Here is a 26969-nt window from a genome sequence, read left to right as displayed (position 1 = left end):
ACCAACTCCACCATCACCACCACTAACTCCCACCATTGTTGCCACCAATACTACCAAGTGACCTACGGTCTGTGAATTGGCGGTGCAGGGGGCAGTGTGGGATCACGTGACCCGCGCTCTGTGAATCGGCGGTGCAGTGGGCAGTGTGGTATCACGTGACCCACGGTCTGTGAATCAGCGGTGCAGGGCGCAGTGTGGGATCACGTGACCCACGGTCTGTGAATCGGTGGTGCAGTGGGCAGTGTGGGATCACGTGACCCACGGTCTGTGAGTCGGTGGTGCAGGGGGCAGTGTGGGATCACGTGACCCGCGCTCTGTGAATCGGCGGTGCAGTGGGCAGTGTGGTATCACGTGACCCACGGTCTGTGAATCAGCGGTGCAGGGCGCAGTGTGGGATCACGTGACCCACGGTCTGTGAATCGGTGGTGCAGTGGGCAGTGTGGGATCACGTGACCCACGGTCTGTGAGTCGGTGGTGCAGGGGGCAGTGTGGGATCACGTGACCCGCGCTCTGTGAATCGGCGGTGCAGTGGGCAGTGTGGGATCACGTGACCCGCTGTCTGGGGGGAGTTGGGGTTGCGTGTGGGTGTGGGGAGCGAGGGGCCTGGAGGGGTGGTGGGGAGGGGGGTAAGGGACACGCACCACTCCGGCGCCACCGCCGCGGTGAATGACGGGCAGAATAATTGCGGCGCTCGCGAGAAAGGCGGCGGTGGCGGCGGCGTTTCCTTGCCGCAGCCTCGGGGCGCCGTCGGCTCGCCCCGCGTTTGATGTCGCCCGGTCCCCAGCCTCGGAGCCGGAGGCTCGGCGGTTGAGGTCGGGGTAGTCGGCGGCGCGGAGCTGCGGCTGAACTAAAAACTCTTTTGGGTTCTTTCGGTAAAGTCACGTAGGTAAAAAATAAAAGTAAAATAATTTTTTACCTACGTGACTTTACCGAAAAAACCCAAGAATATGAATCCTTGCAGTCACGAAAGCTTCAAATCTAGAATTAAAAACTCTTTATTTTTTACCAGGTAAGGTACCCGCTGGGCTATGTAGCTCTTTTTGAGAAGCGAGACAGTGGCTCCTCATCACGTGGGAATGTAAATCAGCCAAAAATACCCCGCATTACTTGCAGGAACTAAAACATTTATATATTCCATCAAGGGCCTTAAAAGCTTCTCATCTCCAACTGCTCAGCGCTCCCAGGTCTGGGTTGCGCTCTTTTGGCGAGCGGTGCTTTTGTTCGCGGTGGCACCCAAACGATGGAAGTGCCTTGCCACTTGAAATCAGGGCAATCGGAGTCGGTAGATATATTTAAGTCTGCTTTGAGAAAACCCCATCTCTTAAAAGTGGCCTTTCCTCTTTAGTTTGGTCGGTTGCCATGCATCGCGCATTTGGGATCCTAGGATGGAATGCGCATGAAACATTTCAATTATTATTAGGATTAAATTCAAAGTGTGGAGGGAAAAACCCGGGGGAACTTTATATTTGTGCATCTGGTCAACTCAGCCTTTAAATGAGTGCCTGGCGTGGTGCGTAAACATTGCCACTGGGGAGACGGAGCTGAAGCGGTGTGGTGCTGGCCAAACCAACGGCCTCACGAATGGCGGCATACTTCATGAGCAACAGCCACGTGCAGTAATGGTAGGTTTTTACCCTTTTAACTGGTACAAAACTGACACCTTTATTCAAGGCATCATGTTTGCAATGACCACAACACAAGTAGTCAATAAAGCAAACAAAAAGAAGCAACTGATAAGGATAATAATATGCACTGTCCTTGAAGTTGATTGGCCCACACCCGAGACGGCTTTCTTTAGAGCCTAGTCCCCACGTGCAGGTTTTCGTCTCCTCCCTTTTTGCCTCGTTTCGCCAAAACGCTTTTGTCGCTTTATTATGAACACCGCTGCCCGACTCGCCCCCGCGCACTTACGTCGCTGATAGCGTCCGTCATTTCTCGTATCCGTCGCCTCAGCCCCTCACCTCCACCCAATGCCGGATGATTCTAGTAGCAAAAGCAGCTACATATGTCGTAGCGACATACGTAGTAGCTACACATGCTACGGGCCCCCGCACTTTCAAGGGCCCCGCGCTGAATGCTTTCAATCAATTCTGATTCTGCACTTGCTCTACTACTGTAGTAGTATACCACCTTCAACTTTCACGAACGACTGGGTGTTTAAGGTTAGCGATTTGTCGTATTATCTGGCCGTATATCAAATAAAAACATACAATAACTTTATCATGCAAGTAAAAAACTGTACGTTTTTTATGTTTTTTTATGTTTTTAGGGCCCCTTTATAACATATGCACTAGCTTAATCCGGCACTGCCTCCACCTAGCCCCGTACGGAAACGAATTTGCCTCATGCACAAAGAAATGTACTGCACTGCACAGTACAATATATTATTTATGTACAGTTTTTTGGTGATTTTTTTAGTGCACTGTATGTTATTGTACACCGTCTAATTTGTGTTAAGGCTGACTTGCTGTACACTCGTGTTGAGCACAGTAAAACATTTTTGTCATTTAATGTAACGCTGTGGCTACGTCTACAATGAAGATGCGAACATTAACACAGCGTCACCGTACCCTCCGTTGTCTTTGTTCAGCTCTAAATCGGCCTTTCAAGGCTAAACTGGGGATCATTGCCTTTTGCATGTTTTGGAATGTGCATGCACTGGTCACGGCTACCCGCGTAGTGGGCGAGGCTACCTACGGAATGGGCGGGGCTACCTACGGAATGGGCGGGGTTACCTTCGGAATGGGCGGGGCTACCTATGCAATGGGCGGGGCTACCTATGTAATGGGCGGGGCTACCTATGTAATGGGCGGGGCTACATGCGTAGTGGGCGGGGCTACATGCGTGGTGGGCGGGGCTACCTATGCAATGGGCGGGGCTACCTGCATAGTGGGCGGGGCTACCTGCATAGTGGGCGGGGCAAGTGACTGGGTGGGCAGAGCTCTGCATAAGTGGGAGGGGGCTGCCAATTCACCATGCGTCCAGATTGAGCCTCCGAGAAAATTGACAATTGATTCCAAGCCTGCTGCTCTGTTTGCTTCCCGCCTTTGTAACCCTGCAGTACGCCGAGGACCAAGCTGGCCTGAGCTCCTCCTCGTCCTCGGAGATGTCAAAGCCAAGCAGCGGCACGGAGCGCGTAAGCCACAAGAAGAAGCGAAAGTCATGCACCAGCGGAGAGGGCATTGTCAAGACCGAGTCGGAGGAGAGCCTCGCCGAGACCGCCAAGAGCAACGGCAAGAAGAAGGGGCGCTCGCGAGAGGTACGGCCGCCTCTCCCTGGCCCCCCTCGTCCGCTCAGCGAACAGAGTCACCCGCCCGTCCGCCTGCCGACCTCCCAAATCACCCACTCACCAAGTCACACACCCACTCACCCACTTACTAAGTCACCCATCCATTCACTTAACAAGTCAACCACCTACCCACTGACTTCCCAAGTCATCCACCCACTCACCACGAAGTCACCCACCCACTCACTTAGCAAATCACCCACCCGCTCACCTCCAAAGTTTTTTTTCCGATTCCCCGCCTCCATCTTCCACCACGCCAACCTTCACCTCCCATCTCCCCACCTTGCCGTCTCTCCCACCTGCACTCCCTCCCGGCCCCCCTCCACCCATCCCACCCACCTCTCTCTCTCCCCACCCACCACGTCGTCCTCCGCCCACAGTCGCTCATCGGCATGTACTACAAGCCCAAGCGGGCGCGCGACCCGAGCTCCGACACGGAGCTCGCCGACGACGAGAGGAGCGTGCCCGGGAGCCGGCGCGGCTCGGCCGTCCAGCGCCGCAGCAACGGCCGCGGGGAGCGGGCCGTGGCGGGGGCCGCGACGGCCGCCGGCGGCGGCGGTGGCGCCAACCAGCACCTGCTGCTGCTGCCCGAGATTGTGGTGGACAGAGCACCGACCGACGAAGCGGTGAGGCCGCACTCCGAGCTTCCCGCCGATGTCTCGTCTAACCCCGCCCCGTCGCGTTCCGTCTCGCGACCGCCCTCTGCCTTGCACCCGTGGCGTCTTGTCTTGTCTAGTCTTCATATAAGGAACGAAACAGGTGGACTTCTCCACAAATCTGGCTGTCGCCTGATGAAGCTCGTTGTAATTACTGGCGAAACGTCGTACTTATATTGTAAATGTTGTGGCTTGGCTCTCCAACACACCGGTGTGCTGTACTAGTGACGAATTGGCCACGTTCTGTTTACGTGACAACCCTTACTAGTTGGCAGTGTCGGGTGGTGGCGGGTTTTAACGACACATTTACACATTTACACGATCTAACACCAAAAAACCCCTCTATTATTGTCTTGTCCCGCCGCGTCCTGTTTTGCCCCTGTACCGTCTCTAAACCTTCTTGTCCCGTCCTATCCCCCATCTAGTTCACGTTAGTTTCTCAGCCGCCCTGCCTAGGCCTCAAATGTCTTGTGCAGGTCCTGTACCTTTCCTCAACTCTTCTACCTCGTCCTCTTCAGTCTCTTAAATGCCCTGTCTTGTGTCCTGTCCCACCTGGCTCTGTTGCTCTATTAAGCCTCCTGCCTTGTCCCCATCCTGCCCTGCGTGGTCCTGTTCGCTCTCTCCTGACTCTCTTTTTCTGTCCTGCCCTGTCTAGTCCTGTCCTCTATCACCCTGTCCCGACTCGGGTTCAGTCCTCCCACACTATCCTTCCTGCCCGACTCCGTCCCATCTCCCGTCACATCTCATCGTGCCCTCACAGTGTCGTAGCTGTCAACCGCTGTGCGGACGGTGCAACTGCACCGGAGCCCACGGGGACAGAGGGACCCTGGCATCGGGCTAGGAGGTGGCGGTGTGGGGCGCGTGAAATTTGACCGGTGGAGGTGGGCCCGTTTAATTCCTTGCACAGGGGCCCGTGCCAGCCACGCTATGCCACTGGGTCCCAGCTTGATGACCTCGATCCAACGCTCGTTTGGGAACAGACAGGGGGGGTCGTGCGGGTGGGGTGGGTGAAAGGGCGAGGGGGGCGGGGTGAGGGGGGGAGTGGCACTACGATTATACAGGACAAGTAAAGATTCTGATTCTGAGAGAGAAAAAAAAGTCTGATTCTGACGTCGCGCGGCGTCCACCGAACCAAAGCAATCGGCCGAACGCCGGCTACGTGTGGGCAATGGACCCGGCACGGCCAGTAGCAGTGCGCCGGTACGGTCCTGAGTCTCCCCTAGGTCGACTCAGCCTCAAATGAATACCTGGTGCGGTGTGTAAACATCGCCACTGGGGTGCTGGCCACTCATTCTCTTGTGTGCTCTGCCGGCCTTCATAGGTGCGACAGGGCTAACAACACTTGCCCTAACAGTCTGTTAAAGGATATACGGGGGATCTTTGTCTTTGTTTCGTGTGTGCTTGTGTGCGACAATGTCTGTGTCCGTGTCCGCGACGATGTGTGTTCATGTGTGTGTGTGACAACTCGTGCACGCGTGCGTGCATGTGTGCGTGTGTGCGACGACTTGCGTGCGTGAGTGTGTGCACGTGTGCGAGGACGTGCGCGTGTGTGTGCGTGTGTGCGATGCGTGTACGTGCGACGACCTGTGCGTGTGTATGTGTGTGCGACGGCGTGTGTGTGCGTGTGTGCGTGACGACGCGTGGTGCGTGTGTGCGACGATGTGTGTGTGACGACGCGTGGTGCGTGTGCGTGCGTGTGTGCGATGGTGTGTGTGTGACGACGCGTGGTGCGTGTGCGTGCGTGTGTGCGACGGTGTGTGTGTGACGACGCGTGGTGCGTGTGTGTGCGTGTGTGCGATGGTGTGTGTGTGACGACGCGTGGTGCGTGTGCGTGCGTGTGTGCGACGGTGTGCAGGACACGAGCAGCGAGGCCGGTACGCGGCGCAGCTGCAGGAGGCTCAGCAGCCGCTCGCTCAACCTCCTGGAGGAGCCGCGGCTGAGCAAGCGCACGCGCAGCGCTGTCACCGTGCTCACCACCGCCATGGAGGGTACCGCTTGTGTTTTTGTTTTTGTTGTTGTTGTTAATTACCCAGGAGTCGTAGGCCTCTTTTATCACTTTCAGGAGGATCCCGCCGTATTAGGATTCTAATTTTTGTTATATGGAGTCTCATAGAAGCGTAGACCTATAGACTTGCACAGAGACCCATAAACCCTCAGGGACCCATAGACTTACATAGAGCCTCATAGACCCATAGAAACCTATAGACTCACACAGAGACCCATAAACCCTCAGGGACCCATAGACTTACATAGAGCCTCGTAGACCCATAGAAACCTATAGACTCGCACAGAGACCCATAAACCCTCCGGGACCCATAGACTTACATAGAGCCTCATAGACCCATAGAAACCTATAGACTCACACAGAGACCCATAAACCCTCCGGGACCCATAGACTTACATAGAGCTTCATAGACCCATAGAAACCTATAGACTCACACAGAGACCCATAAACCCACAGGGACCCATAGAGACGTTTCGCTGACTGCCTCGCATGTATGTATGTAAGTTGAACCTATTTCGTACGTAGCCAACCTTGATAATCGGAGGTGCGGTGCGCTTGACAACAAACTAAGACGCAAAAAGCAGTTCGCATCTAGACGCCGTATGTGTCTTCAAGTTCACCTTTGCCGTACTGCGATCTACTCTCCCTGTCTGCCAGTTCGAAGCCTCCTACCCCCCCCACCACTCCAACTCTCACCCCTCCAAAAATAGCCGGATAAAATCCCTCATCTCTCCTCGGCTGGCAAGATTCGTATCACCCCCCCACCACCCCCCCTTTTACATTTGTGTGATGTCGAGGCGTCGCTTCCACGATCCGTAAAGCCACATCGCCGCTTTTGTATTTTATCGTTTCTTGAGAGTGGAGGATAAATATTAACTTTGATGTAACTGGGTGATTTTTGTTATCTCTCTCCCCTGGCCGTGTAGAGCTTAAAAGGTGGCTTTGCTGAGTTTCAGGCATTAATGTGCAACCAGACGAATCCTAAAGGTACCTTTGCCTAGAGGTGCCTCAGCCTAGAGGTGCATCAGCCTAGAGGTGCCTCAGCCTAGAGGTGCCTCAGCCTAGAGGTGCCTCAGCCTAGAGGTGCATCAGCCTAGAGGTGCCTCAGCCTAGAGGTGCATCAGCCTAGAGGTGCCTCAGCCTAGAGGTGCATCAGTCTCGAGGGAGGTGCCTTAGCCTGGCTCCACGAGACTTGGGTAACAGGCACGGCATTCCGCCCCACGAACATGAGCTCCCAGAACGCGGAGCGGAACGTCAGTACTCTTCGGCAATCGGGAGATATTTTTTTTACGTAAAGATTTTTTTTTTTCTCGCAACTCGGATAATCTGCGCCCCCCCCCTCCCCCACGCATGATCGAGAGTAGCTCGTATGCTCCAGGTTGGCTTTTTTCCCCTGCAGAAGTAGAAGCCTTGGCATAGAACGAGCTATCGAACAAAGACGGTGGTCACCACATGGCACGCTTTCAGATGCTCTTCTGCGGCCATCTGGACCACTCTTCCTTCCGATATTAGGAGGCCATTTTGTTTTTTATAACTGCTTTTAGTGCTTAGTTTGTTATCCTTCCCCCACACGTCCGATTAGCACGGTTGGCTACGTACAGTGGTGCGAAAGAAGTTCCACGTTCGTACGTCCGTAACATACGAGACGTGTGGAGATGATGCGGTGATGCCGCATCCTTGCGTCGTTAACTGAGCCGGATTCAGATGCCTTGTGAGGCCAGTACAGCACAGTTTGATTCTTGCTTTGCTGGAACGAAAGTGAGTTCGTGGGAAAAAAATCACGTGTACCGTGAGGACTCCACACTGGCTCGGCTCGGATGTGCCAGTGTGAGCTTCAATTCCCGAATAAGGTTAACGGCACGTGGAGTGGAACGTCGGACACCGTGCCGAACGACGTTTGGCAAGAAAAAAACTGCACGCGTATATCCGGCGAGCCCATGTAACCGACCCGTCCTGGTTGATGGGGAGGGGGGGGGACAGACAACCCGGGAAATGTCAGGTTGCTTCTGAAAAAGATCTAAGTAGCTCAGTGTGGGGCCCTTACCTGGTAACATACAAAAAACTAAGTTCATTTTTTTGTAGTTCTAGTTATGGACGCGCCGGGCACGCACACGTCGCGGGTCGCTCACTCCTTGCCCGGCGCGCTCGTTGTCATTCCCCGTGGGGCAGAGTTGGAGGAATCGCAGAAGAAGTGCCCCCCTGTCTGGTACAAGTTCGCCAACACCTTCCTCATCTGGGACTGCTGCCCGCTGTGGGTCAAGTTCAAGAACCTGATTAAGTTGTTCGTCATGGACCCGTTCGTCGACCTGGCCATCACCATCTGCATCATCCTCAACACGCTCTTCATGGCCATGGAGCACTACCCCATTTCACACGAATTCGAAGAGGTCCTGATGGTCGGCAATCTGGTGAGAGCCGGGGCTGGTGGTGGTGATGGTGGGGCTGTGGTGGTGGTGAAGGTGGTGAGGCTGGGGGTGGTGGAGATGGTGATGGTGGTGGTGAGGCTAGGGGTGGTGGTGGTGATGAGGCTAGGGGTGGGGGTGGTGGTGAGGCTGGAGGTGATGGTGGTGAGGTTGGGGGTTGTAGTTGGTGGTGGTGGTGGTGGTGATGAGGCTGAAGGTGGTGAGGCTGGGGGTGGTAGTGGTGGTGGTAGTGAGGTTGGTGGTGGTGTAATGGTGATGTTGTTGGTGATGAGGCTAGGTGTGATGGTTGGTGGCGGTGATGATTGAGATGGCGTTCTCCGTCTGTTTATCGTGAATGGTGGTGGTGCGGGGTACACGATAACTCTCGTAATATTAAATCATGAACACAAAGTTCCATTGCTGTTCGAGACTTAACCGAGCGAAAACCAGCTACGCTGATCAACGGATTTTCCATCTTCCTGCATGCAAAAATAACGTCAGTACAGCAACAGCCCTGTTACCCAGCACGTAACCATCCGGGCGCTCTATTAACCGGCATCTGTCGCAGGCGGCAATGCAAACCCTCCGTTCGCCTCGTCTGGAACAATGTCGATAGAACTTCCGGCATCTTGCCGTACGCTTCCCGCGGATCCGTCGTTTCTTCACGGCAGCTTTGGGACGTCGCTTTGCATGCGGTGACCGTGCTCCTGTATTCTGTATTCTTGCTGTGGTTTTCCCACCTGATGATGATTGCTTGTGTTGCAATTGAAACGTCGTGATTTATTTTATTTTCTACCTACGTGACTTTACCGAAAGAACCAACGAGTATGGATTCCTGCAGTTACGTAAGCTTCAAATCAAGATTATTCTGTACTCTCTTAAACGGGCCCCACTGATTCACTGCAATCAATTTAGAGTGCTCTACAACTGACTGGTGAGTACCCATGGGCAGAGTTTGTTGGGTGGGGGGGGGACACGGGGCACGGGGGAGTGGGGGGGCAAATGCCACCCCCAAACTGGACGCCTTCATTAATTTGTTTTCAGTAGTTTACAATGAAGATACACCAATTAAGTACAGAGTGCTTGGAAACAAATGTGCCTCCGGGCTCTGGAGACCACCTGGAGAAGATTCCAGGCAACGTGTTGATAATGATGGTGAATAAGTGGAGACTCGTTGACTTTTTGAAGCTATTCGCATCCATTTGTAACCATGTTGCAGGGTATTATCCGTTCTTTTTCCATTAAAAACGACAGTCCCATATAAGTGTTAACATTGTTTTAAGCACCCTGTATATGCACCCGTGATTCCTAATGTGATTGACAAAGAGAACCCCTGCCCACCCCCAAAAATAGAAGTTAAACTGCACCCGTGTGAGTACCTCTCTAAGAGAGTATATTATTGGAGAAGCGGGGGTAGAAGCCTCCGATAACCGGCGTGCCTGATTAACCGGCGCCCTGTATTCCCCATGGATGCCGGATAACAGATATTTTTTTCTTAAAAAACAAGTTGAGGTTGTACCCCTTCTGCCAATAAAATCAGGTGTTTGTTGTCTCGTCATTTTGGTAACTGGCAAATGAGTCTCACATATATAGAGCTTTTTTGCTGTGTATATACATATAGATGTGCTATTTGTTATTTGGAAGTTACTCTCAAGAAAACCGGCCCAACTTGATCAGAGGGTCGCCCTCAACTTGAAGGCGAGAAAGAAAAAGCAACCGGTGCTAAAAGGACACTCGCCTCCGTGTCGCTGCCCCCACCAACGGGCATACTGTGACCGCTCGCAACGCCTGCCACGAGTCAAAGACTCCCCCGCCCCGTTCTCCCGCCACGCGTGCCGGGGAGCGTTGTTGAGTGACCCACTCTCGACTCGGCTCGCGACTTATTCAACCACTCCGCCCGGTGCCTCATTTTCAGCCGGAACAGTCCGGAATGCTTTTCCGGGAGTAATTTTTAGCACCCGGCCGGCCACGTCCGCCCCTCGGATTTGATCCTGGCCCCTCGTGATGATGCGGTGTTGCGCACGGAGCGGGCGTGTCTTGTACTCCAGTGGTAGTGCCTCGTGCCGATATTCTTCCCACTCTAAGCCCGCCTAGCAGCGGTTCCGGATTGGCACTAGACGGGAACCAGTTGGTTGAGAGCCGGTTGGTTGTTGCGGTGATGAATCGTAACATTGGCTGCGAACGCCCGTGCGCTACGTTGAGAGGTGAATCGCTGACCAGAGTCTCTGTTTGCCGCCCCCCCCCCTCCGCCCCACCCCCCGCCGTGCACGAAGGTGTTCACTGGGATATTCACGGCAGAGATGGTGCTCAAGCTCATCGCACTCGACCCCTACGACTACTTCCAGGTGGGCTGGAACATCTTCGACAGCATCATCGTGAGCCTGAGCCTCATGGAGCTAGGCCTCGCAGACGTGGAGGGCCTCTCCGTGCTGCGCTCCTTCAGGCTGGTAGGCCTCACGCACCGGCCCACCCACCTACCAGACCACTTACTCACCGACCTAACTGCCCACCCACCTTCCCACTTACTCACCTACCTGTCGGCCCATCTACCTGCCTACCAGAGGTCGCAACCGGGTACCCGATACCCGTACCCTACCCGATACCCAGCTACCCGTACCCGGCCGGGTATGGGTACGGGTAGCCGTTTGCGACCCTGGTGCGGCCGGGTACGGGTAGACCATGAGTCACTGGTGAGTCACCGTTTGTCACTCATTTCCAAACGTCTTGTCTCTTCTCACAATTCAAGTTCCTAGAATCAACCCACCCGCGCCTGCAACATGGCTTCATCCCAGAGGTCGCAATCAGGTACCCGATACCCGTACCCTACCCGTACCGGCTGGGTACGGGTAAGGTACGGGTACGGCCGGGTACGGGTACCCGTTTGCGACCCTGGTGCGGCCGGGTACGGGTAAGAAATCAAAACCCGTTTGCGACCTCTGCTGCCTACTGACCTACTGTACCTGCCTATCCACCTATCAGCAGACCTCTCTATATCCCTACCCTCCTACCTGCCAACTCACCCACCTGACAATCTGCCTACCCACGTATCTGCCTACTCACCCACCTACCCAGCTACTCACTTTCTGCTTACCCACCTTTCTGCCTACCCATCTACCTGACTACTCACTTACCCACCCACATACTCACCTACCTGCCTAGGGAATGTTTCCTGCTGGTTATTAGTTACATGCCAGTTCGCCCCTCCACCCCCCCCCCCCTTTTCCACTTCGTCATGGATGAGGAGAGTGAATTAAATTAAATTGTACTTTATTAAAACTACTGGCTAGTCTACTGACGGTGTACGTAACGGTCTCGTCGTCAGCTTTAGCTCGTGGACGGGAGAGAAACCCAAAAGTATACTGTGATTTTTGTTTGTATTACTGGCCAAAATGTTGTGAGTGGTTCAGCCAGAACTAAACGTTCCGTGGGTGCCTCTTAGCCACATCGACAAACTTGAAGGTTGGTGGGGGGTAGTGGCGGTTGTGTCTTGGCCACATCCAACCACGCTAGGGGTTGGGGGGGGTCCAGCTACCCTGTGGTTATGCTGCAGCTCGTTTACTAAAAATACACCGGGCTCATCCCATTAAAACATTGATTAAGCTCGCAATGTCATGTGACCCCCCCCCCTCTGCTAAGCAGCTGCATGGGAAGGACTCGATAACCGACCCAAGGGGGTTGGCCTAGCTGAAACATCAGTGACACCCCTGCGTGATAGTGGTACGGTCCGTGGCAAGTGGCACGCAACCGGTCACGGCCGTACCATTCCCTCGAGTTTGCGCGTGTGGGGGGGGGGGGGGAGATCAGGCGTTGCTTGCTAACAGCACTTGCCCCAACTGTATGCGAAGGCTATACGGGAGATCTTTGTCTTTGGTGGGGTGGTGGGTTCTCCGGGCACCCCAGGTTTCTTCCAGCATGAGCAAAGATACTCAAGAAGGAATTAAATTAGTAACGGAATAGTCAAGTTGTGCCACTCTCATATAGAATGCAATGGCGTTGCGGTTCAATGGCCTATTGACCTTTCGTGCTGTGTGTGTGTATGTCGAATTTCTTTCGCACCGTACGTAGCCAGCCGTTCTAATCGGATTTTGCTGGCGGGGGCGGCAACAAACTAAACACAAAAAGCAGAACCAATATTCGTCGACAACAGCTGTTGAATTAGGCAAATAAAACGCTTGGATCTGTTTCAACTTCTTTGAGACTCATCGGCAGGATGTGGTCCACTAAGCAAATGCCACAATGAAACATTGGTGGGGATGGTCAACAGATAGCTTTATTTTATTTGTATTTATTCAGTGGTTTAAACAACCACAGGTTTGTTGTCCGTGGGTTTTTTTTTAATAATTACCCACAATTTACCAAGACAGGACGCAATGGACGGATTTTTAGAGTGCAGCACCGCGAGAGATGGTGACGGATTGGCCGTGAATGACGATGATGATGATGAAGGAATTGGGCAAGCATCCTAGAGGCAGGGCCCTCTGAAAAATAATCTTCAGATTCAGCGAGATTTCCTCGGATGAAAAAAGTTAATAAACTCTTCGTTGATATGTAATTGAGTATTATTCTTTAAAAAATTAATAAGGAAATCTATATCTGTGTTCTGAGTACTTTTATTGTATCACTAAATCATACATTTTAATAGTCGTATTCTCGTTGCAAATTAGATAAAGCTGGAAATTGCTCAAATTAGTCGTCGAGTGACGTTGGGGAAACCGCCGTGGCGCTGCTGAACGGCGCGATGGTTCTCAGCACGCCGAAGTCGCAAGCTGGACTCCACCCCCAGCGGCGTGCAGTGTGTAGTGAACATCAGTGCCGAGGAGACAAAGGCGGCCGGGGGTTGGTACTAGCCACACCGCCCCCTCGTGTGCCGTGCCGGCCTTCATAAGTGGCGCTCGCTAACGGCACTTGCCCCGACGGTCTGTAAAGGCCACACGGGGTATCTTTGTCTTTGTGCGTGCGTGAGCGAGCTTGTCGTAGTAGAACGTGTGCGTGATCGTCGACGTTATTCGTGTGCGCACACATTCTCTCGCCCTCTCTTTTTCCCCTCTACTCGCTCGGATTACAAAATGATCCTTTGCGCTCCGAGCTTCATTAATGGAAATCCGAGGCTTGACACAGGAGAGGGGAGTTAAACATAGCCTGGCGAGATCTCGGGCGTGTGTCGGTAGTGATGATGATGATGATGGTGGATGGCGGAGGTGATTCTGATGGTGGCAATGGTCGTGGTGGTGATGCTGATGATGGTGATAATCGTGGTGGTGGTGGTGGTGATGATTGTCGTGGTGTTGATGATCATGGTGGCGATGGCGATGATGGTGGTAGAGTGGTGGTGTCGGTGATCGTTGTGGTGGTGATGATCGGGGTGGTGTTGGTGGTGATGATCAAGGTGGTGGTGATCTTGGTGATGTTGGTGATTGTAGAAGTGGTGGTGGTGTTGACCTTAGTGGTGGTGATGATCGCGCTGGTGGTGGTGGCAATGATCGTGGTGGTGTTGATCGTGGTGTTGCTGGCGCTGGGTGCTATCTCGTCTGTATGTTTCGTTTTTTTCGTTCATGCCATTCTTTTGGCTTCATTCATCTCGAATCAACATTAGCACATCGTGAGCACGCAATCTCCATAAAACCGTCAACAGTTCATCAGGCGGCGGTGTAGCGGTCAGCGCACTGGACGCACGATCCGGACGTCGCCGGTTCGATTCAATCTCCCGGCGCAGCGACTGAAACGATTGATCAACAGTCAGTGCCGGATTATCCTCGTAGCAAAAGTAGCTACACATGCTACGGGCCCCGAACTTTCAAGGGCCCCACGCGAAATGCTTTCAAGCTATCAATTCCAGTTCAGTGATTCTGCCCTTGCTCTATTACTATAGTACTATACCGCCTTCATCTTTTATTAACGACTGGGTGTTTAAGGTTAGAGATTTGTCGTATTATCTGGCTGTATAGCAAATGAAAAAAATAAAATGACTTAGCTTAATCCGGCACTGTCAACAGTGCGAGCTTCTTAAACCCCCCTCCCTCCCGCCTCGCCTCCGCCCACCCAGCAGAGTCACTGCGTGCGAACACGCTTGGTCGCTCGCCGGGTCGCGTGCGGTGGGGTAAATCGTGGGGTTCTTCCACGTCTTCTGCGCAGCGTGGCAAGCGTGCGGGGAGGGAGCGTGGGGACCAAGCAGCACCCTCCAGGGCCGCGCTTCGCCGCTCGTTCTCAACTCACGCACCGCTTTCACCCGTCAGCGGATTTCCTCGTAGCACCTTGCGCCAAAATAACACGCAGTCTGTCAAATATCAACAAGTACCCTTCAGCCCTCTACTTTGAGGCTAGGTGCGTAGTTCTAGATTTGAAGTTTTCGTGACTGCAAGGATCCATACTCTTTGGTTTTTTAGGTAAAGTCACGTAGGTAAAAAATAATAAAAATGGAAACAACTAAATGAAATCACAAATTAAAGAAATAACTATTTTTTTGTGATTTTATTTAGTTGTTTTCATTTTTATTCTTTTTTAGCTACGTGACTTTACCGAAACAACCAAAGAGTATAGGTGCGTAGTGTTCGGGACCGAGGTCCGCGGACTTTTTTGTTCCCCACCTTCACGTCACAGTTTGTGCTCGGCACCGGGCTCCTATTGAAAGTGTATATTTGAAACAAAAACTCTTGAGAGTGTTGTGAAGTGTTCATTGAAAAGCCATAAAAACCATTGCGAACAGAGTAGAACAACGTGGACGGCCTCATTCGAGACCCAAACACCATCACACGTCATGGGACCTTTCTTGCAGACAGGATTCCTTGCAACACGTTTCTGTTTGGTGTGTTAACATCTCTTAACACAGCTGTGTTATTGCCAGAAAGGGTAAAACCTCTTCTTATATCATCACAGCTCCTCTTGGCTTGGATATTCTTCCTCCTCCTCGTCCTCGTAGACACTGGTGGTCTAACTATCAACTAAATCAGAATGCCAGCAGGTCGATGCGCAACATCTCCTTGCGATTGTGGCCATGTGCCCCAAACCATGGACCCATATAGTAAGCCCAGAGAGACACATATGAGATACACCGTCATGGAGCTAAAGACCCATAGAGACACATAGAGACTCATAGAGAGAAACTTCTAGAAATGCAATAATGAAAAGCCACAGTCGTGTGACTGTGCCCATGCAACCTAAGCTATGAACCCCACAGTAAACCCACTGTGGCCTGCTCTCCTTCGACGGAGGAGGAGAATGACCAGTGACACGACACGAATGTCTGCTGAAGCCCTCTCGTCGTGACCAGCAGCAGACCTCCGCATTGGCATCTATAGCTCCTCAACACATTGCTGCTTCCATAGTGCGCAATAGCCGAATACTGAAGTTGATTTTTGTTTACTCGCACGAATGAGACGGCTGATGGTGTTTGAGCCAGGATGTGTTCGTTTGTTACTGTTGGTATTAATGTCTGTAATTATAACAGCGGACCATTTCCCACGGCCTAGCAGGCCAACCGGTGGTTCGGGAACCAAAAGGTTAGGAAGAAGGGCTCTTCTAGACAGAGCTCCCTCCAGCGAATGCTCTCGCATGGGGACACATCTCTCCGTGCTACAGCATATGCGTTACGTTCCACTCTCGTTAATTCACAGGCATTCTTCAGGCCGCTGATGATGAGGACCTCCGAGCCATGCCCGTGTTAGTCAAGAGGGCCTCTCTGGCAGCAGCGGGCGTGATAAAGCGCTTGCAGGGCCGCGCCTTTACCTCGTCTGCCATTATTATGATTATTTGAGTTTGAGCCGTGAGCACTTTCTCCAGTGCACACTCTCCGCGGCGTTCTCGCGTGAAGGCAAAAAAAAAAGCCGAACGGGCGTTGCAAAAAAAGTGACGACGACGTTTAGTGTCGGGTGAAATATCGTGAACGGACGCAATTAGACGGGCGGCTGGGTTACAAGGCAAAGGGCGTTTCGTGTTACCCGAGCCCCCTCACCTGGGCGAGCTCGCGACACACGCCGGGGCGGACGAGCGAGGCAACGTGAGAGGAGAGCAGAGTATATACACGTATACACAGGGCGCTTCTAAAATATGTTAACACTTCGGAGAATTTGCAACAACGCCACGTGAAATTTGCCGCCTCCAGGCTCTGAAGACCACCTGGAGAAGATTCCATGTGTTGACAGCGATGGTGGACAAGTGGGAGACTCTTTGACTTTTTGAAGCTATTAACATTACATTTGTTATCATGTTACAGGGTATTTATTATTCATCTTCTTGGTTCTTTCGGTAAAGTCACGTAGAAGGGAAGTAATAAAATAATAAAAATAAAACATAATAAAACAATTCTCACGACGTTTCGGCCACAACGCAAGCAGCCATCCTCAGGCGAAGAATGAAACACCCCAAGCTTGGAGCGTATATTTAAGCTGGGTTAGAGGGGGGGGAGGTGGGAAGAAGAGCGCCTAAACAAAATAATTTGCATATCAAGAGGAATTCAGCATATGGAAAATGCGTAGGAGGTGGGCGGGGGGGGTTCCAAATCAATACTATGCCCGTGCATTATGCAGGATTAGCAGCATCAAAGGGGGGGGGGGAAGGGGGGGAGCATTAACAAAGGAAAGGAATGTTAATAGTATGTAGCTGTAGTTACTAAACAACCACGTAAAAAACTACAGTATAAACTGCATGACAAACTAAAGTATAAACTACATAGCATCATCAGTAAACTTACTATACTCTACAATAAGCTGAGTTACTAACAGTAAGTAATACATGAAAAATTCTACGTTGTAAAAAATTATATAATATGCTTCCATCTAAACTTTATTCTCTTACATCACACGCGTCTATACCGTACTATATACTTCCATAGGCAAAACCAACATTAAATTACATACTGTATTGCTATAAACCACCCTATACCTTATACATTTTTAATATAACACTATGTATTATTCTACCCACCCTAATGTGTATCAAAATGGTTTATTACGTCCTTCCAGTGATTGCTAAGCCAGAATCCATCTTCTCGGTTAAAATTGTCTCTGTGTTTGTAAATGTGGATCGCCTCATGTACGAATCTCTCATGATAGCCAGATGGCTTGCAGAGAACCTCTGTCTTGGAGAAGTCAATGTCATGTGAGCCCACTGAGTTGTAACAGTGATCTGCCACGGCTGAGGTGTTTGTCCTACAGTGTTTCAGGTCAGCTTTATGTTCACGGATGCGGTCTGAGACATGTCGTTTGGTTTCCCCAATGTAACTGCTACCACAGAGGCAACTTAGTTTGTAGACACCAGGGTACTGTATGTCTGGAACCACATCTTTTACAGACGGTACCAGATCACGGATTTTATGTACTGTGTTGAATCGGACCTGGATCTTGTGTTTAATCAGGATTTTGGAGATCTTTTTTGTGACCCCAGCAATGTAGGGTAAGGTGATGGTCTTGAAAGGCTCCTCAACAGGATCCTTCTTGGTGGTTGGAGTGATGGCTTTGCGGATTGTGTAGTCGGAGTAACCATTAGCCTTAAGAGCTTGGCGTACGTGTTTGAGTTCACTGGAAATGTGTTCATGGTCGGAGATGCATTGGGCTCTATGATATAGAGTCTTGATGAGGGAATTCTTCTGGGATGGATGGTGGTGGGAATCCGGTTTTAGATAAGCATCCGTGTGGGTGGCTTTCCTGTAGACAGAGTGGCTCATTGAACCATCAGGTCTCCTTTTGATTAGGACATCCAAAAAGGGTAGCTTGCCATCATTTTCGACTTCCATGGTGAATATGATCAGATTCACCATGGAAGTCGAAAATGATGGCAAGCTACCCTTTTTGGATGTCCTAATCAAAAGGAGACCTGATGGTTCAATGAGCCACTCTGTCTACAGGAAAGCCACCCACACGGATGCTTATCTAAAACCGGATTCCCACCACCATCCATCCCAGAAGAATTCCCTCATCAAGACTCTATATCATAGAGCCCAATGCATCTCCGACCATGAACACATTTCCAGTGAACTCAAACACGTACGCCAAGCTCTTAAGGCTAATGGTTACTCCGACTACACAATCCGCAAAGCCATCACTCCAACCACCAAGAAGGATCCTGTTGAGGAGCCTTTCAAGACCATCACCTTACCCTACATTGCTGGGGTCACAAAAAAGATCTCCAAAATCCTGATTAAACACAAGATCCAGGTCCGATTCAACACAGTACATAAAATCCGTGATCTGGTACCGTCTGTAAAAGATGTGGTTCCAGACATACAGTACCCTGGTGTCTACAAACTAAGTTGCCTCTGTGGTAGCAGTTACATTGGGGAAACCAAACGACATGTCTCAGACCGCATCCGTGAACATAAAGCTGACCTGAAACACTGTAGGACAAACACCTCAGCCGTGGCAGATCACTGTTACAACTCAGTGGGCTCACATGACATTGACTTCTCCAAGACAGAGGTTCTCTGCAAGCCATCTGGCTATCATGAGAGATTCGTACATGAGGCGATCCACATTTACAAACACAGAGACAATTTTAACCGAGAAGATGGATTCTGGCTTAGCAATCACTGGAAGGACGTAATAAACCATTTTGATACACATTAGGGTGGGTAGAATAATACATAGTGTTATATTAAAAATGTATAAGGTATAGGGTGGTTTATAGCAATACAGTATGTAATTTAATGTTGGTTTTGCCTATGGAAGTATATAGTACGGTATAGACGCGTGTGATGTAAGAGAATAAAGTTTAGATGGAAGCATATTATATAATTTTTTACAACGTAGAATTTTTCATGTATTACTTACTGTTAGTAACTCAGCTTATTGTAGAGTATAGTAAGTTTACTGATGATGCTATGTAGTTTATACTTTAGTTTGTCATTCAGTTTATACTGTAGTTTTTTACGTGGTTGTTTAGTAACTACAGCTACATACTATTAACATTCCTTTCCTTTGTTAATGCTCCCCCCCTTCCCCCCCCCCCTTTGATGCTGCTAATCCTGCATAATGCACGGGCATAGTATTGATTTGGAACCCCCCCCGCCCACCTCCTACGCATTTTCCATATGCTGAATTCCTCTTGATATGCAAATTATTTTGTTTAGGCGCTCTTCTTCCCACCTCCCCCCCCTCTAACCCAGCTTAAATATACGCTCCAAGCTTGGGGTGTTTCATTCTTCGCCTGAGGATGGCTGCTTGCGTTGTGGCCGAAACGTCGTGAGAATTGTTTTATTATGTTTTATTTTTATTATTTTATTACTTCCCTTCTACGTGACTTTACCGAAAGAACCAAGAAGATGAATCCCTGCAGTCACGAAAGCTTTAAATCGAAATATTTATTATTCGTTCTTTTTCCATTAAAAATGATAGTTCCATGTAAGTGTTTCGCAAACGCAGCCGGCAGTTTTTTTCTTTTTCCTTTGCCGATCGGACGAAAAACCGCGGCTCATTCGTCGCTTAAAATAATTACCGAATAAAAATGTGCTCGCTCACGCAAGGCAAAGACAAAGATCCCCCCCCCCCCATATAGCCTTAACAAACTTTCAGGGCAAGTGCTTCTTTAGCGAGCACCTCGCTCAACACGCACATCCACACACCCTCGTGCATTTACTCCCTGTGACGCTCACTCCATCAAACGCTCAGTCTTCTCGCAAGCGTGATTTCCCTTCACACGCTCGCTCAAACGCTCCCACGTTGAACCGCTGACGTTCACATCGCTCGCACACTCGCACAGCAGGGAAACCCACTCACTCAAGCTACTGCCCACTTTGCGTAGTGGTTGTTTTCGCACGGTCGCCCAAGCGCCCGCACGATCATTCGCTCATCAAACTGCGTGCGCGCTCGCGATCTGTTCACACCAGTTTTACCGGTCTTGGCCATTTACTTTAATCGTAAATATTTGCGTCGTTTCCTCCCCGATTGTGCCACCGGCGTCGCCCCGTTCGATGAAGAATCCGCTCAGATCGCTCGCAAAGCAGCTGCGACCCCTTCGTATTAGCCAATGGCCCGAGGAAAGTGGATATCGCAGAACTACCTCTTGAGATACCTTCTTCAAGTGACAAAGCAGGGGGCAGCACTTTCCCTACCCACACCGTCGCCGAGAGTAACGTTTAACGCACAACGGTTAAACCCATATTTCATTATCAGAGCTGGAATCTTAACCAAATTCAGTATGGAACCAAATTTCATGTGATGGGTTTTGTTGTTGTTGTCGTTGTTGCGCAGTCTTTGATTGAATGGGCTATCCTGACAGCGGTTTGACATAGTTTCAAACGGAACGTCGCATCTAATTGTTACATTTGGTTGTTGAAAATTATTCTTCAAGCTCACCGGCGAGCTGAAACAACAGCAATTTTGCGCGTTAAGCGCTGGGCACGCGTGACGACGAATTTGTTTTGGTGGCCGTGTCAGGGGCCGGAGGGTTTTTCCCGATACACAATTTGGTCAGTTCGCCGCGTGGCGGCCCGAAAAATAAATACATAGGTACGAGTCGTAACATCGGCCGCAAAAACCCGTACTACGCGTTATACCATCACGCAAACTCCGGTAATCCTCGCAACGGCTTTTGGCTAACCATCGAACAAAGACGGTCACCACATCGTACGCTTTCAGGTGCGCTGCTGAGGCCGTCTGGAACGCTCTTTCTTCCGATGTGAGGAAGCCACTGGAGCTATAAAACTGCTTTTTGTGTTTCGTTTGGTGCCCTTCCTCCGCACCTCCGACTGCGCGGTTGGATATACATACTGTGCGAAAGCAGTTGAGCATACATATGTGCATACAACTCCTCCACTTTTCATTGTATTATTTCATCTCAATCCAGATGCGAGTGTTCAAGCTGGCCAAGTCATGGCCGACGCTCAACATGCTCATCAAGATCATCGGCAACTCGGTGGGCGCCCTGGGCAACCTGACGCTGGTGCTCGCCATCATCGTCTTCATCTTCGCCGTCGTCGGCATGCAGCTCTTTGGCAAGAACTACAAGGAGTGCGTGTGCAAGATCAACGATGAGTGTGTGCTGCCACGCTGGCACATGCACGACTTCTTCCACTCGTTCCTCATCGTGTTCCGCGTGCTCTGCGGCGAGTGGATCGAGACCATGTGGGACTGCATGGAGGTGGCGGGCCAGACCATGTGCCTCATCGTCTTCATGATGGTCATGGTCATCGGCAACCTTGTGGTGCGTTGGCAAAAGCTCCACGGCGGCGATCGATGCTCATTTAGAATTATGTTTTTTTTTCACTTTTACCAGCTCACTGAAATGGCTTACCGACATTAGAGGTTGGTGCCAGAAGGGCTTCGACGTAAAAGATTGGCGCCAGAAAGATGTGGCGCTATTTGAGCGTATTGGCACGAGACGAAGGAAAGTGGAAAGAAATTACGAAATGTGCAGTGGACACCTACGGGCTATCTGCCCATGGATCGTGATGATGATGATGAAGGCCCACTGAGCTATGTAGTAGCTCGTTTTCAGAAGCAACCTGGCTATCACAAATGATCGCTCAACAAAGTGGCTTATGATCACTTGGACATTTATAGCAGCCGAATAATCTAAACGCGTGATGTTGATTCTAAATGTGGAGGGAAAAAACGGAGGACCCGGAGAAAAATCAATGTGACCACGGGGAGAGAGAGAGATGTGCAATCTTCAAATATACAGCAGGCGTCAGGGTCAGGAATCGAACCCACGACCTCATTTATACCAGGCGAGGTAGTTAACATCTCGCCACCATTGCAATGTAATAGTATTTCCTGACCTCCCCCAGCTGTTGTCGGCACGGGGAGGACTTCATCGTGGCACGCAGGGTCAGCGTTAGGAGGGTGCTGGGGAAGGTGCTGGAGTGGGTGAGCCCTGAACCACCAAATGTTTCTTTGGACCCCCAATTCGAGAGGAGGTGGAGCCGGGCCTGACGTCACGGGGAACCAGTTAGAACCTTAACACGAAGGCTTTCGCAGCCTCTATTATAATCTGTAACCAGTTGGCTTGTGGTCGCATCTGCAGCATTACTTTGTTGATGCCTGCTGTGCTCATTTGACTGTCTTTTTGTCGTGGGAAGTTCATGGTCGAAGCTCTCATTGTCGAGTTGCGGTTTATTTTTTTTTAAGGGGCCCTGCTGTTTTAATTGGAAGTCCTCTATTTAGGCCTCCTCTTCACGCCCTGCCTCCTTCCTCTTTAGGCCCAACCCCCTTCTTGTTTCGGCCTACACCCTTCAATATTTAGGCCAGCCCTTTCCTTGTTCAGGCCCTGCCATCTTCCTGTTTAGGCCCCACCCATTTCCTGTTTAGGCCCCACCCATTTCCTGTTTAGGCCCCACCCATGTCCTGTTTAGGCCCCACCCATTTCCTGTTTAGGCCCCACCCATTTCCTGTTTAGGCCCCACCCATTTCTTGTTTAGGTCCCACCCATTTCCTGTTTAGGCCCCACCCATTGCCTGTTTAGGCCCCACCCATTTCCTGTTTAGGCCCCACCCATTTCCTGTTTAGGCCACAACCATTTCCTGTTTAGGCCCCACTCCCTTTATCTTGAGGGCCCCCGCCCTCTATTCCGGCTACAGGCCCCGGGCTTGTTTTGGGCGTGTTTTTAGTTTTCAAGGCACATTGGCGCGTGAGACAGCGCGAGTGAATAGTGGTTGGTGCGGAGTGGGGGGGTTGTGGAATCGGGGCGGGGGGCGGTGTGGAGTGTACGCGCAACAGGAAGAGGAATTGGTGGGCGGGGACAATAGCGAGTGACAACCAGAATTCCCCTTCGAGCAACGTAAGATTATTATTATGATTCATCTTAATGTTAGTTTTGGTTTTGCCACGTAATAAGCTGGCCACATTTGTGGCTCCTTTGTCTTTCCTTGATTTTCTTTTCCTGAAGCGGTTTCACGTGAAACTCCATATCCGAGCGCCCCATTTGGCCATGATAATTGTCCTTGAACTTACAGGCGAGCCGAAACAATAACGATCGTTACGTTCGGGGGCTTGCACACCACGGCACACCTGAACTTGTTTCCCTATGTCGGGTGGTGGAGGGCCTTTATGACAAGACATTTGGCCAGTTCTTATTCTCAAATGAGTGATGTCGGCAGGGTCGCCTAATGGCGCATAATGACCACTTCCGGTGGGTGGGGGTGTTGAGTGAACCGGCAGCCAATCAGGGTTTAGAGTGCAGTAGCAGCATGGGACACGTCACGTGACCCCGCCGGTAAGTTTCACCACGGTGTTGGTGTGGACATATTTCACGTGGCGTCAGGCACAATGACGATTGCTAGAAATTATTCTGACAATTATGCCCATTATAACCGCGACGACGTCATCCATGGCAAAGGCTGATGATGATGATGACGACGATGACAGTTTGTTGTCCTTCCCCTGCACCTCGTAAAATACTTAATTGCAAAACGCATATCAATCGTTGCTCCCTGTACTACGAAAATGCGCAGGTCTCTCGGAAATATGCACTCTTTCCAGCACTTCTCGTTAACACAGTTGGCTACGTATGGTGGCAAAGAAGTTCAACATACGTATATACATCGACAACTAAACCAACAGCGACAAATACGACGACGACGACACCAACGACAACAGCAAACAAACAACAACCGTTTCGCTGACGATCATTCACTGGCTTTGACCGACATTTCTTCTTCCCGACCCCCCCCCCTTGCCCCCTTCATCCGAAACCCGTCAGCTCCTCAACCTCTTCCTGGCCCTGCTGCTCAGCTCGTTCAGCGGCCTATCGGCCAGCGACGACGACAACGAAGCCAACAGCCTACAGATCGCCATCGCGCGCATCGAGCGCGGCGTCGCGTTCATGAAGGGCTACGTGCGGGGAGTTTTCGCCAAGTGCATCAAGAGCGGCGGCCCCGGCGCCGACGGCAGCGACAGCAACGGCAATGACGCCGCCGCTCTCGAAGAGGGGAAACTGCCGGACAAGTCCGACAACTGCGTCCGGAACCACACGGCGCTCGAGATGGAGACCCTGCAGAGTAACGGGCAGGGTGCCGGCGACGATACCAAGGGGTCGCCTGCCACGGACGGGGAACGAGCGGGGCTCCTGGCGAATGCCGTCCTTCCGGTGCGAGTGCCGATAGCCAAGCTGGAGGCCGAGTTGGAGCGCCGGGCTTCGAGCAGCTCGTCCTCGTCGACCTCCTCGTCGTCGTTGTCGCTGGTGGATGGCGTGAAGAAGAAGGTGAGCGCGAGAGGAGGCCCTCGCGTTCGCTTGAGGCAGCACCCTGTTGAGGCCAGCACGGGTGTGTGGTGGGTGGCCATCACTGCGCCCGCCCGCCCGGCCGCCTTGGCTTCCCTTCTGCTGCCGTTCCCACAATGCCCCAGGTACTCATTGGTGGCCGAGTTGAAGTCGGGGAAGCCCAAGGCCGGAAATCGAGCACAGGCTGCCGGGTTCGTAGCGCAGTGCGCTCCTCCCTATAATTTAGCACCTGCCTTGATCGGCGCCCGCTGACATCCCTTGCTCCTGCAGTCTAAACGAGATTGAACAAGGGACCCGTCTGTGTGTGTGCTTGTGGTGGTGGTTGTGGTAGTGCAGCGGTTAGCACGATGCTCGACGAACTCGGCCACCCCGTTTCGATTCCCGCTCACGGCCAACATCAGTGACGATTGTCTGAACTGGTCCTGGGCCTCCCCTAGGTCGACTCAGCCTCAAAAAGAGTACCTGGTGCGGAGTGTCAACATAGACCACTGGGGAGACAAAGGCGACCGGGCGTGGTGCTGGCCACCCCACCCCATCGTTCCAGCCTTCACAGGTGCTACTCTCTCACAGGACTTGCCCCAACAGTCCGTAAAAAAGCTATACGGGGGGGGGGGGGGGGGGTCTTTGTGCTTTGTGCAGAGAAACGGTCACGAGGGCAGCTCGTCGGAGGCGAGCACCGTGGACCTGGCTCCCAATGACGTGGTCGAGGAGGCGCTGGATACCGAGGAGCAGGAGGAGGGGCCCCTCGGCTGCTTCACCGATGGTAAGGCTGCCAAACGTCCCGGTTTAGCCGGAACAGTACCGGTGCCCTCACAGATTTATACGGCGTCTAGATGCGAACTGATTTTTGCGTGTTAGCTTGTTGTCCTTCTCCCCCCCCGCCCCACACCTCCGATTAACACGGTTGGCTACGTACGGTGGTGCAAAAGAAGTTCAACGTACACACACACACCGAAGCTTTTGTGAAAATCAGGATTTTGTCGCCTCTTTAAAATCTTACCGCGGCAAAGGGCAGAGCCACCGTAGTAGTGGGCGGAGACGCCAGAGTAGTGGGCGGAGCTACCTGAGTAGTGGGCGGAGCCGCCAGAGTAATGGGCGGAGCCGCCAGAGTAGTGGGCGGAGCTGCCAGAGTAGTGGGCGGAGCCACCCTAGTAGTGGGCGGAGCCGCCAGAGTAGTGGGCGGAGCCGCCCGAGTAGTGGGCGGAGCCGCCCGAGTAGTGGGCGGAGCCGCCAGAGTAGTGGGCGGAGCCGCCAGAGTAGTGGGCGGAGCCGCCAGAGTAGTGGGCGGAGCCGCCAGAGTAGTGGGCGGAGCCGCCAGAGTAGTGGGCGGAGCTTCCAGAGTAGTGGGCGGAGCCACCGTAGTAGTGGGCGGAGCTTCCAGAGTAGTGGGCGGAGCCGCCAGAGTAGTGGGCGGAGCCGCCAGAGTAGTGGGCGGAGCTGACACGAAAGGCTGAGGAGGCCTAGTGACTGAGTGGGTGTCTACGTAATAGTGGACAGGGTTTGGCGGAGTTGAGGGAGGGGCTGTCAGATTGCCACCCGTTACTGGTTCGGTGAAAGCGCTGGTGGCAGAGCCTTCGCCTGCGGTAGCTCTAGAGAGCCCCTATGGCGTGCCACGGTGGCGAGATGTTAACTCCCTCACCTGGTATACAGGAGGTCGTGGTTTCAATCCCGACCCTGATACCTGTATATTTGGAGTTTTCATGTTCTCCTCGAGATCGTGTCGATTTTGGTCCGTGTCCTCCGGATATTCCCTCTACATTTTATAAACGTGCGTTTAGAGTATTTGGCTGCTATAAATTTCCATGTGATAAGCCTCCTCATTGAGCTATCATTTGTGGCCAGGTCGCTTCTGAAAAAGAGCTATTTAGCTCAGTGGGTCTGACCTGGTAAAACAAAAAAAATTGTGTTCCAATGATTCAGCCTCCCAGATATTTGGTGCCTGATCACCTTTACGACAGAGTAATTGTGACCCCACGTTACAAATAGACAGACTGTTGGACAGGCTGACAGAAGGACACAGTTAATGCATGAACGCTTTCGACCTTAGCTGGAAAGTGATTAAATGCTGACTTGATTTCCACTGTTTCCAATTTTAACCGGCTTTCCACGTGGTAACTCCCTAACAGCAAGACAACTTCGCACTGAAGATTCGTTCATATCGTCCCATCTTTGCTAGAGTTATTGTGACGCTCACGTAACAAAACTAAAACAACACGTGACGGACAACGGACGGACAAATGCCGAATGCTCACGCCAATCGGTAACGCCGAGCGAACGACCGCCCCCCCCCCCCCCCCCGGCAGAGTTTGTGCGTCGCCACCCGATCTGCGACGTGGACGTGGAGAGCGGACGCGGCCTCGTCTGGTGGACGCTGCGCCGCGCCTGCTTCCGCATCGTCGAGCACAACTGGTTCGAGACGTTCATCGTCTTCATGATCCTGATGAGCAGCGGCGCGCTGGTGAGAGCGCCGGCCT

The 26969-nt window shown here is 51.9% G+C and overlaps 1 protein-coding gene across 1 annotated transcript in view; it reads left to right on the top strand.

Moving 5' to 3' along the window:
- LOC144938222 (sodium channel protein type 4 subunit alpha-like) overlaps positions 1–26969 on the top strand; it is a 63184-nt gene that overhangs the window by 21519 nt on the left and 14696 nt on the right. The window contains exons 10-18 of the mRNA XM_078866038.1: positions 3062–3259; positions 3667–3912; positions 5798–5930; positions 8117–8355; positions 10623–10796; positions 21124–21480; positions 23977–24477; positions 25135–25258; positions 26799–26953. Coding sequence (XP_078722164.1) covers positions 3062–3259; positions 3667–3912; positions 5798–5930; positions 8117–8355; positions 10623–10796; positions 21124–21480; positions 23977–24477; positions 25135–25258; positions 26799–26953 — 2127 coding nt within the window. The remainder of the gene's footprint in view (positions 1–3061; positions 3260–3666; positions 3913–5797; positions 5931–8116; positions 8356–10622; positions 10797–21123; positions 21481–23976; positions 24478–25134; positions 25259–26798; positions 26954–26969) is intronic.

Source organism: Lampetra fluviatilis, chromosome 21 (assembly GCF_964198595.1).
Source record: "Lampetra fluviatilis chromosome 21, kcLamFluv1.1, whole genome shotgun sequence".
Lineage (NCBI taxonomy): Eukaryota > Metazoa > Chordata > Hyperoartia > Petromyzontiformes > Petromyzontidae > Lampetra > Lampetra fluviatilis.
The sequence above is the reverse complement of the archived record's forward strand: the minus strand, read 5'-3'. Positions and strand labels throughout refer to the sequence as shown.